Below are 18805 nucleotides of genomic sequence, written 5' to 3'. Positions count from 1 at the left end.
CATAAACTGGTCCCTAAAAATTGTTTTTTTTTAAATTTCTGAAAAATTTTAAGATTTGCTTCCAAACTTCTAAGCCTTGTAACATCCCCAAAATATAAAATATCATTCCCAAAATGATCCAAACATGAAGTAGACATATGGGGAATGTAAAGTAATAACTATTTTTGTATTACTATGTATTATAGAAGTAGAGAAATTGAAACTTGGAAATTAGCAATTTTTTAAATATTTTTGGTAAATTTGGTATTTTTTTTATAAATAAAAATGATTTTTTTTTTATACTTCATTTTACCAATGTCATGAAGTACAATATGTGACGAAAAAACAATCTCATAATGGCCTGGATAAGTCAAAGCGTTTTAAAGTTATCACCACTTAAAGTGACACTGGTCAGATTTGCAAAAGATGGCCTGGTCCTTAAGGTGAAATAAGGCTGTGTCCTTAAGGAGTTAAACAGTAATTGCCGTACCCCACCGTCATCTTCTTGTGACTGTGGATGGTCAAGAGTTTGGGAATCAGGGCACATGATCTGTTCTCTTCAAGCGTGCTTGGCGAGAGGGCCAAATTAAAGAATGGCGCTAAAAAGAGATCCTCGGAATATCCGAGTGTGGGATCACTTGTTTGGCCAGACTCTCCATGGTGGGAGGAAGGAGGATCAGGGTGAGGATTCTCTTGAACAGACTCTTGGCTACTGAGACTGAGACTGGACTTGGTGGAAGACAGGGTGGTGCTTAACCAACTGGAAGCATTATCTGCTGCAATCCAACCGACCACCTGGTCGCACTGGTCTGACTTCAAGAGTGGTGTCCTGCACCGCCCTGAAAACTAGGACATGAAGCTAGGTATTGTGTATGATTGTTTTTCGTGTGCTCTGGCAGCAGGCACAGTTTCAACACGCCCAGGGCCACGGCCGTGCTCAGCATCACGGCCACTTCCCCGTCCCTTACTGCTCGTCTTCTTCATATTAAATGTTATATATGTTTGAAAGTATGCCACACGTACAGTAGCGTAGGATTTGGATGTGTATGCGCAAACAGATTTAACCCCTTAAGGACCCTGGGATTTTCCATTTCTGTGTTTTCGATTTTCACTCCCCACTTTCCCATAGACCTAACTTTTTTATTTTTCCATTCACATAGCCTTATCAGGGCTTATTTTTTTGCGGGACAAGTTGTAATTTCTGATGGCATCATTTACGGTTGCATATCATGTAGTAGGAAGCGGGGAAAAAATTCAAAAAAGTTTATTTATTTTTTTCACTGTAAACTATGCGGTAAAATTTACCGGTTTTATTCATTCTCCAGGTCAGTATGGTTCCAACGATACCACACTTGTATAATTTTTCTTGCGTTTTAATACTGAAATTTTTTTTTTTACCTTTGGAGAAAAGATTTTTTTTCCCTAACCATATTCTGACCCCTATAACTTTTTTGTACCTATGTGTAGGGGGCTATGTGAGGGCTCATTGTTTGCGGGACGGTCTGTTCTTTTCAGTGATACCAATTTTAAGTGTGTGCGACATTTTGATCACTTTGTATTGAAAAAATATTGGGTAGTTGAAGTGACAAAAATTGTCTGTTTTTATTTTTTCCACTGATACACCATTTGCCGTAGGCCATTAATATTGTTATATTTTAATAGTATGTAAATTTTTGCTCACGGAGATGCCCATGATGTTTATTTTATTTTTATTTTAAAGAAAGGGGGGTGATTTGAACTTTTTTTACATCACCTTGGGTGACAATAACTGGCAATCATTCAATTGCCCATAGAATTCAGTGATGGCTAAATAGACATCATTGAAGACTTCATTTGCATTATATCAATAAAAGCATTATATCAATAAAAGGCTGCCACCTAGTGGCCTGTATTGATATATACATCTAATTGACTCTGAAGCCGGCTTGAGGCTTCGGTCAATTAGATCCAGTTAACAGGTCCCGTGATCTCAGCCGGGGAACGCTGTTACCGGACCGGAGGCAATCGACTTCCGTTTCGGGTCTGCGCAGATGCCGTGGTCACATTTGACCACAGTATCTGAAAGGTAGGATGTATGGGATCAGCCTTATGGCTGATCATATACATGTGCCGCGGGTCTCTGCTATTTAAAATAGCAGAGACCCCGTGGCTTTGGCGCCCGCTGCACGCTCGGGCGGGCGCCATGTTTATGGATCGGACCCATGATGTAGAGCTGCGTCATTGGTCCATAAAAGGTTAAAAGGTATTTGGGATGAGGAAACGTTATACAGGAGAGGTAGCACCGGTAATGGCACTGTCCGCAGCGTCTATGGAAAAAGTACACTGTATGTCACAGATAAAAAAATTACAAGTTACACTGGAGATGTGGCAATGGTAATGTCACTGTCAGAAGCAGACACCGTTTATTGAAAAAGTACACTGTATGTCACAGATACATTTTTTAAGCGCACACGTTACACTGGAGATGTGGCACTGGTAATGTCACTGTCAGAAGCGAACACTGTCTTTTGAAAAAGTACACTGTATGTAACAGATACATTTTTTAAGTGCATACATTATACTGGAGATGTGGCACTGGTAATGTCACTGTCACGGACGTTCCCGTGGCAGGTACCAGGAGATTGGAGAGACTGGCAACTTGTGGGTTAAATTGACAAGTTCACTGTGGATCTTATTTTGTCTGTGCTTTGGTGAATGCCACACCCCTTGCTTCAGGTGTTCCTTGTTGGTAATTTACTATTCCCATAAGTAGCCGCTTCTCACTCTTGTAGGTGCGGTTTATAGATTTTCTTCCTGCCTTCTAACTAGCTGGTCGGTTGTACTCTGTGGTGCTTCTGGAGTTGCCAGTTTTCTACTTTCAGATAAGTCTTGTCTTTTCTTATTGTTTTGTGTTTGTTATATTCCCTATTGTTTGTATCTGGGCTTGAGACAGAGACTTCCATTCGTCCATCTGGAGAGGAATGGGTTGTCTATGGTCCTAATCTCATTCCAGGGCCTTATAGGGATATAAGGGCCTAGGTATACAGCATATGAATATTCCTACCTTCAATATAGGTAGTTAGGGCCCGCTGAATAACCGTCATTTTGTTGTCTGTATCAGTTCAGTCATGGATGTTATCGCTGCACTGACCGGACAGCTACAGGGGCTGTCTATGGAGGTGGATGACCTCCGCATGACCGTTTTACAGATGCAGAGACCACTGTTGGCTGATCCTAGTAGTGGGTACCTGACCTGTCCTGAACCTAAAGTTGCTCTCCCGGATAGATTCTCGGGGAGTGATAATTTTATTTGGTTCAGGGAAGTGTGCAAATGTTTCTTTAAGTTGTGTCCACACTCATCTGGGGACGTGAGCCAGAGAGTGGGTGTGATTATTTTGTTGCTTAAAACGGACACCCAGTCTTGGGCTTTTTCTCTGCCGACCAGATCACAGTCTCTCCGATCAGTAGATGCATTTTTCGGAGCTTTAGGTCTAATCTATGATGACCCAGACCGAACCTCCCTGGCCGAGACTAAATTACACGGCCTGCATCAGGGTGTCACGGCCATGCCCATGACCGTGACTCCTTTACCGCATGCAGTTGCCTGCGGTTTTGTATGGGTGTTCAACCACGGGTGAGGGCCGCTTGTCTGTGGCCTCACTTGTGGTTGCCGCGGGCAACCAGTGTTGCATTTTGCAGCAGAGCAGCCTGAGCGTTCCTAGGCAGCTTGCTGCCCTGGCATGCGGTCACACCTAGAAACCTTTTGTTAGGTGTGTGTGTGTTGTGTGCACCGTGTGGTATGTTATTGTGTGCACTTTCCCTTTATGTATGTGTGTTTCCCTTCTGTGGCATTGGAAGGGTTAACTTCCTTCCCAGTGTGTGTGTGATGTCACTGGGTGTGTCTTACCTTGGGGTGTGGCCACTTTGGCCTATATAAACCCTCTCTCTAGCAGGGCTCAGTAGGTTGCTTCAGTCTTGCTAGCTGAGGCAGCCTCCTGTGCTTTCCATTCCTCTGTGAGAGCCACCACTGTGGTCATAGGTTTAAGTTCAGGTTTTATGTCTTATTAAGTTTATGCTCACCTGTATGTGTGATGTCTGGGTGATGGTCTGTTGGGATTTTCCTATGTTGGTTTGTGCAGCTAATGGTTCTGGATTCTCTGTGTCAGGGATCCAGTCAGCAAGGCTGTGGCAGGTTGGTTGAGCTACTGAGTTCACCTGCCATTTCCGTTAGTCTGTTTATGTTTCCCCTTTTTCCCAACAGCTTGGCCGTTGAGACTCCTGCTCCTCCGTGACTAGGAGGAGTGGGTTGTCTTACTCAGCTCCTAGCTTAGGGCCATCTTGAGGGCTAGCAGGGACTTCTAGGTTCCAGAGCATGAGCCCTCCTACCATCAAGGTTGGCTCATGTAGCTAGGAGCCAGGGTCAGGTTAGGGATGCATTTAGGAGGTGACCTGCTCCCTAATCCTGCCTTCTTGGTCAAGCAGCCATACCATCACCGGGCTCCACACGGCTGAGGATTTCCCCCATCCTCAGCCGTGACACAGGGATAACGTTCCGCAAAGATCTATTGTTCCAAATTTAGGAGGTGGGCTACGGATACTGAGTGGAACGATCCAGCTCTCCAAAGCCAGTTTTGTCAGGGATTATCTGAGAGGCTGAAGGACGCTTTGGCCTTTCATGAGTATCCTGAGTATTTGGAAGCCGCTATGTCTTTGGCTGTACGTATTGATAAGACAGTCCCACAAAACACCAATGATTCTAAACCATGTAAACAGAGAACACCCAAAAAGCCACACTACAAAAATTTTAATAAATATAATATTTATTGAATTTCATATAATAAAAAGTATAATACAATCACAGAGATCAGCATGTGGCAAGTCACACATAAAAACATACAGCGATCTATGCGTATCAAAGAACGCCTGTAAAAGTCCACTAATCAGAAGGGCCCATATCCATCAGTACACTAATCCTAAAAGTCAGGATGATTTAATATAGCTAGGTAAAAAGTTCCCTAGCGAACCTACAAAGCAAACAGGCCTAATGGCCATATCATGTTAGTGCATGGTGGATAACCAACCCAACTGAATAAAAAACAATATAGGATAGGTGGGGCACAAGGATAAACTCAAAAGTATAATAAATGAAAAAAACATAGAAACATGAAATGATACAGACCACTGTATAGTGTGACCTCCAGCAACTCCCCGACGTACGTTTTGCCCAACAGCTTTGCCCCCTGGAAGATTTATCGACAGCGGGGCTGGGGTGAACCTGATTGATGCTCAGTTTATCCGCATGCACGGGTTATAACCAAGTACATTAAAAAAAGACATTCCTGTATTTGCTATTGATTCTGCCCCTCTTACTCAGAGGTGCTTGTCGCAAGTTTTACATGATATCAGATTAAAAGTGGGTGACTTTCATCAAGAAGTTATCTCATGTTTTGTCTTGGAAGTTCTCCCTGCACCTATGCTTATGGGTTTACGGTGGCTTGCCAAGCATAATTCAAATATCGATTGGCAAGCTAGGCAGATTCTGGATTGGGGGGGACTATTGCATTAATAATTGTCTCAATACATCCTTTTCTGTGGTTACTCCTAAGGCTGTACTCTCTTTTATATCCGAGTTTGCTGATGTGTTTTCTGAGAGTGGATGTCAGGATTTACCTTCCCATCGGGAATATGATTGCCCTGTCAATCTTATTTCTGGGGGTAAATTGCATAAATCTAGGTTGTATAATCTTTCTTAACCTGAAAGGCAGGCCATGAGAGAATATATTGCCGAGAGTTTGAAGAAAGGGCACATAAGACCTTTCAAGTCTACAGTGGCTGCAGGGTTCTTTTTTGTAAAAAAAAAAAAAAAAAGATGGAGGTCTTCGGCCATGTCTGGATTTTCGTGAACTCAATCAGATTACTATCCGTGATCCTTACCCTCTTCCTTTGATTCCCGACTTGTTTAACCAGATTATTGGTGCCAAGGTGTTCTCCAAGTTGGGCTTAAGGGGGGCATATAATCTGGTTAGGATCAAGGAAGAGGATGAAAGGAAGATGGCTTTTAATACTCCTGAAGGGCACTTTGAGATCCTGGTCATGCCTTTCGGGTTGACCAAAGCCCCGGCGGTCTTCCAACATTTTGTGAATGACATCCTCCATCACCTGGTGGGGAGGTTTGGGATCGTGTATTTGGATGACATTCTTATTTATTCTCCTGACATGGAAACACATCAAAATCATGTGAGACAGGTGTTAGAGATTCTAAGGGATAATAAATTGTTTGCAAAATTTGAGAAATGTGTTTTTGCGGTACACGAGTTGCAGTTCTTGGGCTACCTGCTGTCCTCTTCAGGTTTTCAAATGGATCCTGAGAAAGTCTGTGCTCTATTGAACTGGGATCGACCCGAAAATCTGAAGGCTCTTATGCGGTTTTTAGGATTCACCAACTATTACCGAAAATGTATTAAGAATTATTCGACAATAGTAAAACCCTTAATGGACATGACTAAGAAAGGTACGGATGTTTCTGTATGGTCTGATTCGGCGTTGCAAGCCTTTTCTGCGATTAAGGAATGCTTCTCTTCTGCTCCCATATTTGTTCAGCCAGATTTGTCACAACCGTTTATTGTGGAAGTGGATGCATCCGAGGTGGGGGTAGGAGAAGTTTTGTCACAGGGCCCATCACCTGGTAAATGGCGACCATGTGCATTTTCTCAAAAAAACTATCCCCCCGCTGAGAAAAATTATGATGTGGGTAACAGAGAGTTGCTGGCCATTAAATTGGCCTTTGAGGAATGGCGTCATTGGTGTGAAGGATTGATTCATCCGATCACGGTATTCACTGATCACAAAAATCTGGCTTAACTGGAGTCAGCAAAATGACTGAACCCAAGACCAGCCAGATAGGCCCTGTTTTTCACTAAATTCAATTTCACTGTTGTAGTGGTCAGAGGAGGGAGAGACCGCAAAGCAGGATTCAAGTACAGTACAGCGGACAAGGAGACTGAAGCAAAAACCGGCTTTATTAAGGAGCAAAATACAGTACCACTGCACCAGAGGCACAATGGGTCAAAGACAGGAATGGTATTAACAGGTGAACATAAATCAACAAGAATGGCTATGGAGTTTTGCATATACACAGAATGAGCTAAACAGTAAGCAGTCAGCTTGCAAGCTACTCTCACTGCCAATTACCTATCTAGCCCTGCTACCCAGGGGACGCTTCTACAGCGCACTGACTAAGTCCCTGACTCTATAACCTATCACAGGAAAGCAACGGTGCCACTCACAGTTATGCAGATTCTCCTGGGTACAATAAGATACAGTCTGGATCCAGGTCCGGTCGCTTGCTTGGCTGTCTTTCTCTCTCTGGTCACAACAGATACAGATCTCCACCTAGTTTCAGCTCTGGCAGGAAGGATCCGGCTGGTACTGGTCTCTACACACGGTCCCACTCCTCTGGAACACACAGTGAAGTCCTCTGTGTGCAGCTCCACAACTGTCAGGAAAATGTCAGCTAATATAGCCTCCTGCTGCTACAGACTTTTACTGTTATCTCTCAGCAGTCCATCTCTCCCTGTTATCTCAGCAAGGCCCCCAGCAACAGCCCGGGAAAAACTTCTTAACTTTGTCTTAGCCTCTGGCCAGCACAACTCAGGTTCCTGTTTAGTCACAGTGGCCTCTAGTGGCCGGAGGGATACATGACAGTCTGCATAGATATAAGTGCTGGAAATGCTGCTAGTTGATTCAAGGCTGGCTCTTACACTGTCGCCTATCATCCTGGGATTAAGAATGTCAAGGCGGATGCCTTGTCATGTAGTTTCCCAGGAAGTGGTGATTTTGAAAACCCGAGTCCCATACTGTCTAAAGGGGTAGTGATATACGCCCTCTACCCTGACCTTGAGGTGAAGGTGTTAGAGCAGGCATCCTCAAACTGCGGCCCTCCAGCTGTTGTAAAACTACAACTCCCACAATGCCCTGCTGTAGGCTGATACCTATAGGCTGTTCGGGCATGCTGGGAGTTGTAGTTTTGCAACAGCTGGAGGACCGCAGTTTGAGGATGCCTGTGTTAGAGGCTCAGGGAGACGTACCGGAATCGTGTTTCTCTTGGAAACTATTTGTGCCACCGGAATTGCATCACAAGGTTTTGGAGGAACATCATTGTATGATTCTTACAGGACATCCTGGGAGTAGGTCCACTGCCAACCTCATATCTCATAGATTCTAATGGCCGGGTTGGTGTAAGTGTGTGAAGGACTATGTGTCAGCCTGTACTACCTGTGCACGTGCCAAGGTGACATATACTCGACCTTCGGGATCTTTACTTCTGTTACCCATTCCGTCCATACCATGGACTCATGTATCCATGGACTTTATTACTGATCTACCTAATTCTTCAGGAAAGATAGTTATTCTGGTGGTAGTTGAATGAGTTAGTAAAATGGTACATTTTATTGCATTACCAGGCCGACCTAATGCTAAAACCCTTGCACAGGTATTTGTTGACAACATTGTGAAACTTCATGGCATTCCCTCTGACGTGGTCTCAGATTGTGGGAGTTTGTTTCCAGATTCTGGAAGGCTTTCTGTACTCGTCTGGGAATTCAACTGTCCTTTTCTTCGGCTTTTCATCCTCAGTCGAACGGACAGGCGGAGTGCACTAATCAGAGTCTGGAGACTTACTTGAGATGTTTTGTATCCGAGAACCAGGAGGAGTGGTCTTCCTTTTTGTCTTTGAGAGAGTTTGCCATAAACAATCGTAGTCAGGAGTCCACTGGTGAGTAGCCGTTTTTTGAGGCCTATGGATTTCACGGGCAGTTTGGCCCATTTTCTGGTTCTAATACTTCTGGTATCCCTGAGGAAGAACATTTGTCGTCATCATTGTCATCGATATGGCGAAATATTCAAAATAACTTGAAAAATATGGGCAACAAACATAAAATGAAATAGATGAAATATACCCGTACGAAGCTGGATCCTTATATATATATATATATATATATATATATATATATATATATATATTTTGGTAAGGTGAACAGAAAAGTGTATGGTAAAGTCCTGGAAGGGGTGTATATCCCACCCAGCTTCCTCAACTGGGTGAGGTAAATAAAATCCAGGACAGGTTTTCCCCTAGCCTGAGGGATCCCAGCTGAAGCCAGCTGGGATCATCAAGGGGAAATAAAGCACAGTCCATGCTGTCAGTCTGAGGAGAGGAATGCCTGGAGAAAGCCTGGGATGCTGGCTGCCCTGCTGGCTAGAGAAGCCGAGTTCTCTGTGTGACCTGTGTTCAAAAGGTGAGCTAGGATCCTTACTGTATTAGCCAGGGCCCAGATGGGCAGGTGTTTATTTCAGTTTGATTTATGTTTTGTGGTGCTGGACCTTCACCTTACCCAGTGAATTATAACCGGGGTTGCCTGTATTGCTGGAGTGTGATAAATAAAGCAGCATTTGGACTTTAACCCTGTGGTCTGCAAGAGAATCTGTCATCGCCGCCCAGCCTGAGAGTGTAACCCCTTACAATTGGTTTCGGATGCGGGCAAGCGTCCCTGCTGAAAAAGGCAACAGTCGGTTGCTAAGGGCAACGGCGTGACAGTAAATAATTGAATGTCCTGGATGAAAGCTGCTGCAGCTTTGCAAAGTTCACCAAATAGCATGGAGGAAATGATGAAGATGTTGTTACAGGCCAATCTGGAGGAAAGGAAAAGACATGCTGAGGATGAAAAGAGACACGAAGAAGCCTTACGTGTCCAACAACAGGCTAATGCACAGCAGCAAGAAACTAATCGTTTGTTGATGGAGCATATTGCTGCAATAAAGGAGACTGCTGTAACTCCAGCCCCACAAGTGGAGGTAAGCCCCCCAGAGACTTTGAATGTGAGGAGGGTTGTGCAGCGGGCCTTGCAAAAACTGACACTTGATGATGATATCGAGGCCTACCTGACCGTATTTGAGAGGGTGGCGGAAAGAGAGAGGCTGCCAATAGCAGAGTGGGCAGAGGTCCTTGCGCCCTTTTTGTCCGGCGAACCACAAAAGGCCTACTATGACCTCAGGGAGCAGGATGTCCGGGACTATGTCAAATTAAAAATGGAGATCCTGGCTCGTTTGGGCGTTACACCAGCGGTTCGTGCCCGGAGGGTCCACACGTGGAGCTACACCATGGACAAGCCTGCCCGATCTCAGATGTTTGACCTCCTCCATCTTGTACGGAAGTGGCTGGAACCTGAGACTTCTACACCAGACCAGATTGTGGAGAAAGTAATGGTGGATCACTACTTTAGAGCCCTCCCAGCGGAGCTGCAACGGTTGGTCGGACATGGAGACCCCAAAACTGCGGCTCAGCTCGTAAACCTGGTGGAAAGGTTCCTGACGACTGAGGACTACCTCCGTGACGTCCCTACCACACCAACACCTCCCCAGAGTGCCCGACCTGTGTCATCTGTGGGTAAGAGAGTTCCGGCTGTTGGGGGTGTGTGGAAGGGTGCAAGAGGGAATAAGGCTCTAGAGGTTGGGCGTGGGCATAAGGCTGAGTCTCCCGGGCAGTCCAGACGCGGAGAGGTTTTCTCACCTAGAAGACCTGGGGCGACCCAGTGCTGGAGGTGCCGTGAGTGGGGACACATTGCTGCCTATTGCCCTCTGACCTCAGAGCCCATGGAGTGTGCCGGGAGCCGGAGAAAGTCGCTGTATGCGGTGCCAGTGTGTGCGGCCTCCCCAGGACTAGAGACTGAGCCGCAGATGTGTACCCTGGTGATAAATGACTGCTCTGTCAGGGCTCTGTTGGACTCCGGTAGTCTGGTCACCTTAGTGCATGCCAGCTTCGTGGCTGGTAATTTTGTGCCGGACAAAAGAGTAAGTGTTCTGTGCATCCATGGGGATGCAAAATCATACCCGGTGGCTTTCGTTAAGCTGGAGACTCCGGCTGGGACTGTATCCTATGAAGTCGGGGTCGTAAAAAGACTTATGCATGATATGATATTGGGCCGCGACTTCCCCTTGTTTTGGAAGTTGTGGGAGAAGAGAAACATTCCAGCAGAATCTGTGCCGTCTCCTTTAAATAATCATTGCTATGAGGGGCCCATTGAATTCAATGGTTTAAAGGAAAAGACCATTGAAAACAATTGGGCCGATAAGGTGCAAAATGAAGATGTCATGGTAACTGAAATGTCTGATGAAAATATGGGGTTATGTGACGTACCTGATAATAGAGGGGGAGAAAAAGAAGAGAGGAGGCAGCGCCTCGTGTGTAGAACCTTACAGCACTAGGTATAAGAAAAAAGCACTGATTATGCTTACCGAATACGGTTGTGAATGGTCACAACGCCTCCGAATCGCTTATCTGGATGATTACCCGTCCAGTTCACGGGAGAAGAGAAAACTGCGTCTGCTGCCCCTGGTCTGTATCCTTGTGTAAAAACGGTTATCAGGATTAGAAACGTACAGGAAAGTGGAAAAAAGTTCAGACCATACTTGGTGGCGCTGATGCAGAAGAAAAGGTCATTACTCTAGAAAGTACCATTAAAGGTAATCTTTTATTAAAGGAAGTCTACGCGTTTCGGGGGCAGAACATCCCCCTTCTTCAGGACAATAAAAATTATTACATTTAAAACAAGATACTTCCAGTTGTTATATGCACTCTGTTTGAGCGCAATGTGTGCGAGTCACATGGGTGGAGGGGAGGTTGGGGGCGTGAAAGTTAGCACGGTCGCTAGGATACTGGCACTCCCCTTAGGTTCAAATGGCCAATCGTTTCGCCTTATGGGCTGTACTATTCTTCTGCCCCTTGCCTTTTTTACTCCCACTGGTGACGTACCCTGGGCGGAGGTTTTTCTGATTGTTCCGGCATCAGGGTGACGTCAGTGGGGCGGGGTCTAGATGATGTGGAGGGGCCGTCCCATCAGTGATGCCGGTGGGTCGGTCTTGTAATGACGTAAACAGTCCCTGATGTTATCTTTCATTGGGCAGGCTTCCGCATGATGATTTTTGGGGGCGGAGGTGGAATCTTGCTCCTGATTGGTTTTTATTATTCTGGGCGTGCATTTGGTGATTTGGTGGACCACACGGCGTCATCACCAAATGCACGCGTCATCACCAAATGCACGCCCAGAATAATAAAAACCAATCAGGAGCAAGATTCCACCTCCGCCCCCAAAAATCGTCATGCGGAAGCCTGCCCAATGAAAGATAACATCAGGGACTGTTTACGTCATTACAAGACCGACCCACCGGCATCAATGATGGGACGGCCCCTCCACATCATCTAGACCCCACCCCACTGACGTCACCCTGATGCCGGAACAATCAGAAAAACCTCCGCCCAGGGTACGTCACCAGTGGGAGTAAAAAAGGCAAGGGGCAGAAGAATACTACAGCCCATAAGGCGAAACGATTGGCCATTTGAACCTAAGGGGAGTGCCAGTATCCTAGCGACCGTGCTAACTTTCACGCCCCCAACCTCCCCTCCACCCATGTGACTCGCACACATTGCGCTCAAACAGAGTGCATATAACAACTGGAAGTATCTTGTTTTAAATGTAATAATTTTTATTGTCCTGAAGAAGGGGGATGTTCTGCCCCCGAAACGCGTAGACTTTCTTTAATAAAAGATTACCTTTAATGGTACTTTCTAGAGTAATGACCTTTTCTTCTGCATCAGCGCCACCAAGTATGGTCTGAACTTTTTTCCACTTTCCTGTACGTACCTGATAATGACACTTTTCCATTGTAGGTGTTAGCTGGTGAAGATGAAGCTTCCCCAACTGGGGAAAATGTGTTGGACTTAGGGGTGTCTCGGGGTAACTTTGGTACAGAGCAGTTGAGAGACCCCACTCTCATGAGTGCTCACGAAAATGTTACCGTGATAGATGGTGTACCACAGGTACCAGAAGCTGACCAAAAATTTCAGCATTTTGCCATGAATGGAAACCTGCTGCATCGAGTTAATAAATGCAACAATGAATGGTACTAGATCTTGCACATAACCACGTACTTGGGGGTCATTTGGGTGTTAGCAAAACACAGGAGAGGGTACTACAAATATTTTTCTGGCCTGGAGTATACAAGGAAGTGGAAATATACTGCGGGTCCTGCCCAACCTGCCAGATAAGTGTCCCGACCTCACATTTCCGGAGTCCCTTGGTGCCTCTTCCCATCATTGAGGTACCTTTTGAAAGAATTGCCATGGACTTGGTGGGTCCCATTGTTAAGTCAGCTAGGGGGCACCAGTATATCTTGGTTGTGTTGGACTATGCCACACGATACCCGGAAGCGGTACCCTTGCGAAACATGGCGTCCAAAAATATTGCCCGGGAATTATTTTTCATGTTCTCCCGCACGGGGATCCCTAAAGAAATTCTCACGGACCAGGGTACCCCCTTTATTTCGAAGGTCATGAAAGAGTTGTGCAAGTTGTTCAAAATCACCCAGATACGTACCTCGGTGTACCACCCACAGACAGGTGGGTTGGTCGAGAGGTTTAACAAGACGCTGAAACAGATGTTAAAAAAAGTAGTAGAAAAGGATGGTCAGGACTGGGACTGCCTCCTGCCATACCTTATGTTCTCTGTTAGGGAGGTGCCTCAGGCTTCTACAGGGTTCTCACCATTTGAGTTGCTATATGGCCGTCACCCGAGGGGTTTACTCGATGTAGCTAAAGAAACCTGGGAGGCTGAGGCTTCTCCCTATAAGAGCGTCATTGAACATGTGGCTGACATGCAAGACAGGATAGCGACAGTAATGCCCATTGTTAAAGAACATCTGCAAAGAGCCCAGGAGGCTCAAAGAAGAATTTATAACAGGTCTGCCAAGGTAAGGGACTTTAATCCCGGGGACAGGGTCCTGATTCTAGTTCCCACTGTAGAAAGTAAGCTTCTGGCAAAGTGGCAGGGTCCCTACGAGGTTGTGGAAAAAGTGGGCGAGGTGAACTATAAGGTGCACCAACCAGGAAGGAGAAAACCCTACCAGATTTACCACGTAAATCTGATTAAGCCATGGAAAGATCGAGAGTCATTGGTGGCCGCACAAACCATGAGTAAGGAGGTGTCGCCACCAATTCCTCCGGTAAAAATTAGTGAGGCATTGTCAGTACCCCAGAAACAAGAAGTAAAGGAGTTTCTACAGAAAAATAGAGGAAGGTTTTCTGAACTACCAGGCCGTACCCACCTGATAGAACATTCCGTGAGAACTGAACCCCACAGTAAGGTGAATCTAAAGCCCTACAGGATACCAGAAGCACACAGAAAAGCGGTATCCTCTGTGGTCAAGCCCTATTGTCTTAATCCCGAAGCCTAATGGGACTTGGAGATTTTGTAATGATTTCCGGAAGCTAAATGAGGTATCAAAATTCGATGTGTACCCCATGCCCAGAGTAGACAAACTAATTGAGAGGCTTGGGAAAGCAAGGTACATCACGACCCTTGACCTTACAAAAGGGTATTGGCAGATACCATTATCAGATGATGCAAAAGAAAAGACGGCATTCTCCACTCCAGAGGAGCTGTTCCAGTACACAGTGATGCCGTTCGGGTTACATGGAGCCCCTGCTACATTTAAGAGGTTGATGGACCCGATCTTGAAGCCACATCGTGACTATGCTGCCGCTTACCTTGATGATGTGGTCATTTTTTCATCTGATTGGAGAAGTCATCTCTGGAAGGTACAGGCCATTATAGACTCCATTAGTGATGCTGGCCTAACCATAAACCCTGAGAAGTGTGCAATGGGTCTAGAGGAAGCAAAATATCTGGGCTACATTATTGGTAAAAGGCTGGTTAAACCCCAGATCAATAAAGTAGAGGCGATACAAGACTGGCCTATGCCCTTAACGAAGAAACAATTCAGGGCCTTCCTTGGCATGACAGGGTACTACCGCCGGTTCGTACCAAATTTTGCCTCGATGGCAGCACCATTGACTGACTTAACGAAAGGCCCTAAGTCAGTAATGGTGAAGTGGACCCCAGAGGCAGAAAAGGCCTTTCAAAGCCTAAAGTCCGCTCTCTGTCAACAGCTGGTGCTCATTTCCCCAGATTTCAGAAAAGAGTTTCTGGTCCAGACTGATGCATCTGAGACAGGCTTGGGAGCGGTCCTGTCACAAGTGATAAATGGGGAGGAGCACCCAGTGATGTACCTAAGTAGGAAGTTGACCCCAGCAGAGAAAAATTATGCCATAGTGGAACGATAGTGTCTAGCCATTAAATGGGCTCTGGAGTCTCTTAAATATTACCTGCTGGGTAGGAAATTTCTGGATGAAACAAAACAGGGAGAAAAATGCAAGAGTGACCAGGTGGTTTCTCTCCCTGCAAAATTTTAATTTCAAGGTTGAACATAGGCCGGGGAAATTACAGGGGAACGCAGATGCTTTGTCCAGGATACACTGCTTGTTAGCTAAAAATGGTGAAGGGTGGGGGGGGATATGTGGTAAGGTGAACAGAAAAGTGTATGGTAAAGTCCTGGAAGGGGTGTATATCCCACCCAGCTTCCTCAACTGGGTGAGGTAAATAAAATCCAGGACAGGTTTTCCCCTAGCCTGAGGGATCCCAGCTGAAGCCAGCTGGGATCATCAAGGGGAAATAAAGCACAGTCCATGCTGTCAGTCTGAGGAGAGGAATGCCTGGAGAAAGCCTGGGAAGCTGGCTGCCCTGCTGGCTAAAGAAGCCGAGTTCTCTGTGTGACCTGTGTTCAATAGGTGAGCTAGGATCTTCACTGTATTAGCCAGGGCCCAGACGGGCAGGTGTTTATTTCAGTTTGAATTAATGTTTTGTGGTGCTGGACCTTCACCCTACCCAGTGAATTCTAACTGGGGTTGCCTGTATTGCCGGAGTGTGATAAATAAAGCAGCATTTGGACTTTAACCCTGTGGTCTGCAAGAGAATCTGTCATCGCCGCCCAGCCTGAGAGTGTAACTCCTTACAATATATATATATTGCAAAAATCCACGGCACTCCTCACAAGGATGTTCATGTTTGGAAGTGGTGAAGACGGTCACACGAAGGCCATCTACTGTCTGGAACTGTTGTCCATTTTTGTATTCTTCCTTTGCCATCCATCCCCAAAGGTTCTCAATTGGATTTAGATCAGGGGAACATGCAGGATGGGCCAAAAGAGTGATGTTATTCTCCTTGAAGAAGTCCCTTGTCCTGCGGGCATTGTGTACTGTAGCGTTGTCCTGTTGAAAAACCCAGTCGTTACCACACAGACTAGGGCCCTCAGTCATGAGGAATGCTCTCTGCAACATCTGGACATAGCCAGCGGCCGTTTGACGCCCCTGCACTTCCTGAAGCTCCATTGTTCCACTGAAGGAAAAAGCACCCCAGACCATTATGACGCCCCCTCCACTGTGGCGCTTAGAAAACATCTCAGGTGGGATCTGCTTGTCATGCCAGTAACGATGGAAACCATCAGGACTATCAAGGTAAAAAAAACTCATCAGAAAATAAAACTTTCTTCTACCTTTGAATGTCCCATGTTTGGTGCTCTCTTGCAAAGTCCAAACGAGCAGTTCTGTGGCGTTCAAGGAGATGAGGTCTTTGAAGACGTTTTTTGTTTTTAAAGCCCTTCAGTCTCAGATGCCGGTTATGGGGCTGCAGTCAGCACCAGTAAGGGCCTTAATTTGGGTCGAGGATTGTCCAGTGTCTTGACGGACAGCCAATTCGATCCTCCGGCTCAGTGTTGATGAAATTTTTTTGGGTATTCCACTTGACTTTTTTGTTCCATAACCCTCAGGATCATTTAAGAAATTCCAAATGACTGTCTTACTGCGTCCCACCTCAGCAGCGATGGCGCGCTGTGAGAGACCCTGCTTATGCAGTTCAACAACCCGACCATGTTCAAAAAGGGAGAGTTTTTTTGCCTTTGCCATCACAACGTGTGACTACCTGACAGAAAATGACAATGAATCCACATCTTTGCACAGATTTGGCCTTTTAAAGGCATGTGGTCCTAAAATTTGGATCAGCTGAAAAACAGCCTGTTTCAGTTTAAAGCGTTTCTGTCACCCCACAAAACTCTTTTTTTTTTTTTTTTTTTTGGATAGTTATATTCCTTATAGCGCGATATAGGAGAATATAATAGTCTTACTTACTTTCATGCGGCCGATTCTTTAGAAAACGAAGTTTTATAATATGTAAATCAGGGCTCTACCAGCAAGTAGGGCGTCTACTTGCTGGTAGCCGCAGCAGAAAACCGCCCCCTCGCCGTGTTGATTGACAGGGCCAGCCGTGATCTCCTCCTCCGGCCGGCCCTGTCAGTATTTCAAAAATCGCGCGCCTCTGGTCATTCGGCGCAGGCGCTCTGAGATGAGGAGGCTCGTCTCCTCAGCACTCCCTCAGTGCGCCTGCGCCGATGGCGTCTTCTCTTTCGGTGATGTTTTGTGGGTTGACAGAAACCCTTTAATCGTTATTTTCAATTAAATGAATGCTCAAAAAATGTTTTTTCTCACTCTCATTTCTTGTTGCATGTTGAAGCTCTACTTGCTACTTGGAACATTGTTAAGATCCAACAATGTAAAATATGATTTTTTTGCCATTTTTCAAGTAGTCTTAAACTTTTGATCAGGACTGTGTATGTGTGTGTGTGTATATATATATATATATATATATATATATATATATATATATATATATATAAATAATGTTATACTGATGTAAACTGGCCAAATGGTTGATAGGGGGGTCCGCTCATGAAGCCTTTCACTGGGCCAACCAATATCTTAAAAGAGTTCTGTAAAAATCAGTTGGTGAAAAAATCAACAAACTTATGTTGAGCAAATATCAAATCCTTAACAAAAAAAAATAAAAAATTTATGTTTGATTTCTTTTTTCAGAAAAGCCCTTTGATAATGCAACAAGTATAAATGCTGCCGTAACCAACATAACTGTGTCTTTACTGCTCAGTAAAAGATTTGATTATGAGGATCCGACCTTACTACGGCTTATGGGTTTAGTCAATGACATTGTACAACTTCTAAGCAGTCCCTGGGTCATTGTAAGTGAATATATTATCTATCTATCTATCTATCTATCTATCTCTAATGCAGAAAACAGACAGTGCTGCAAAATGTGGGGAATAGTGTTGGACTCAAGTTTATTCAGCCCAACAGCCGGGTCTACCACCCTTTACCACATTTTAGAGTGTTGCCTCTTTTTTGCAAATTTTTACCAATGGACCTAGTACCAATGGTCTTGGAGAAATTGCACAGATTGAAACTTACAGTGCTGCCTATCTATCTATCTATCTATCTATCTATCTATTATACATTATCTGTCTAGATATACAACCCTAATTCCAAAAGAAGTGGGGCTGCTGTATAAAATTTAAAAAAATGTATATAAAACACAGAGTACAATGATTAACAAATCTCATAGACCCATATTTTATTCACAGTAGATCATAAAACACACATAAGATTTTGAAAAAAAAATTCATCATGAATTTGATGGCAGGAACGCATTTCAAAAAGTTGGGGCAGGGGCATGTCTGCCATTGTATAGTATCCCTCCTTTTTTATCAACAGTCTGTAAACGTCTGGGAAGTGAGGAGACCAATTACTGAAGTTTGGGGAATTTAGTGTTACCCCATTCTTGTCTGATGTAGGATTCTAGCTGCTTAGCAGTCCTGTGTCTTCTTTGTGTTTCATGATGTGCCAAGTGTTTTCTACTGGTGAAAGGTCTGGACTGCAAACTGGGCAGTCCAGCGTCCGGACTCTTCTTCTGCGAAGCCAGGCTGTTGTGCTGGATGGAGTATGTGGTTTAGCATTGTCATGCTGAAACATGCAAGGCCTTCTTTGAAAGAGATGTTGTCTGGATGTGAACATATATTGTTCTAAAACCTCTAAATACTGCTCAGCATTAGGAAAGAG

At 45.0% G+C, this 18805-nt stretch overlaps 1 protein-coding gene across 1 annotated transcript in view; it reads left to right on the top strand.

The window, feature by feature from the left end:
- LOC120999913 (cytochrome P450 2C15-like) overlaps nt 1-18805 on the top strand; it is a 166500-nt gene that overhangs the window by 82627 nt on the left and 65068 nt on the right. The window contains exon 4 of the mRNA XM_040430961.1: nt 17771-17931. Coding sequence (XP_040286895.1) covers nt 17771-17931 — 161 coding nt within the window. The remainder of the gene's footprint in view (nt 1-17770; nt 17932-18805) is intronic.

The sequence above is a fragment of the Bufo bufo genome, chromosome 4, assembly GCF_905171765.1.
Source record: "Bufo bufo chromosome 4, aBufBuf1.1, whole genome shotgun sequence".
Classification (NCBI taxonomy): domain Eukaryota; kingdom Metazoa; phylum Chordata; class Amphibia; order Anura; family Bufonidae; genus Bufo; species Bufo bufo.
Note: the sequence above shows the minus strand (reverse complement) of the source record. Positions and strands in the feature narration are given on the sequence as shown.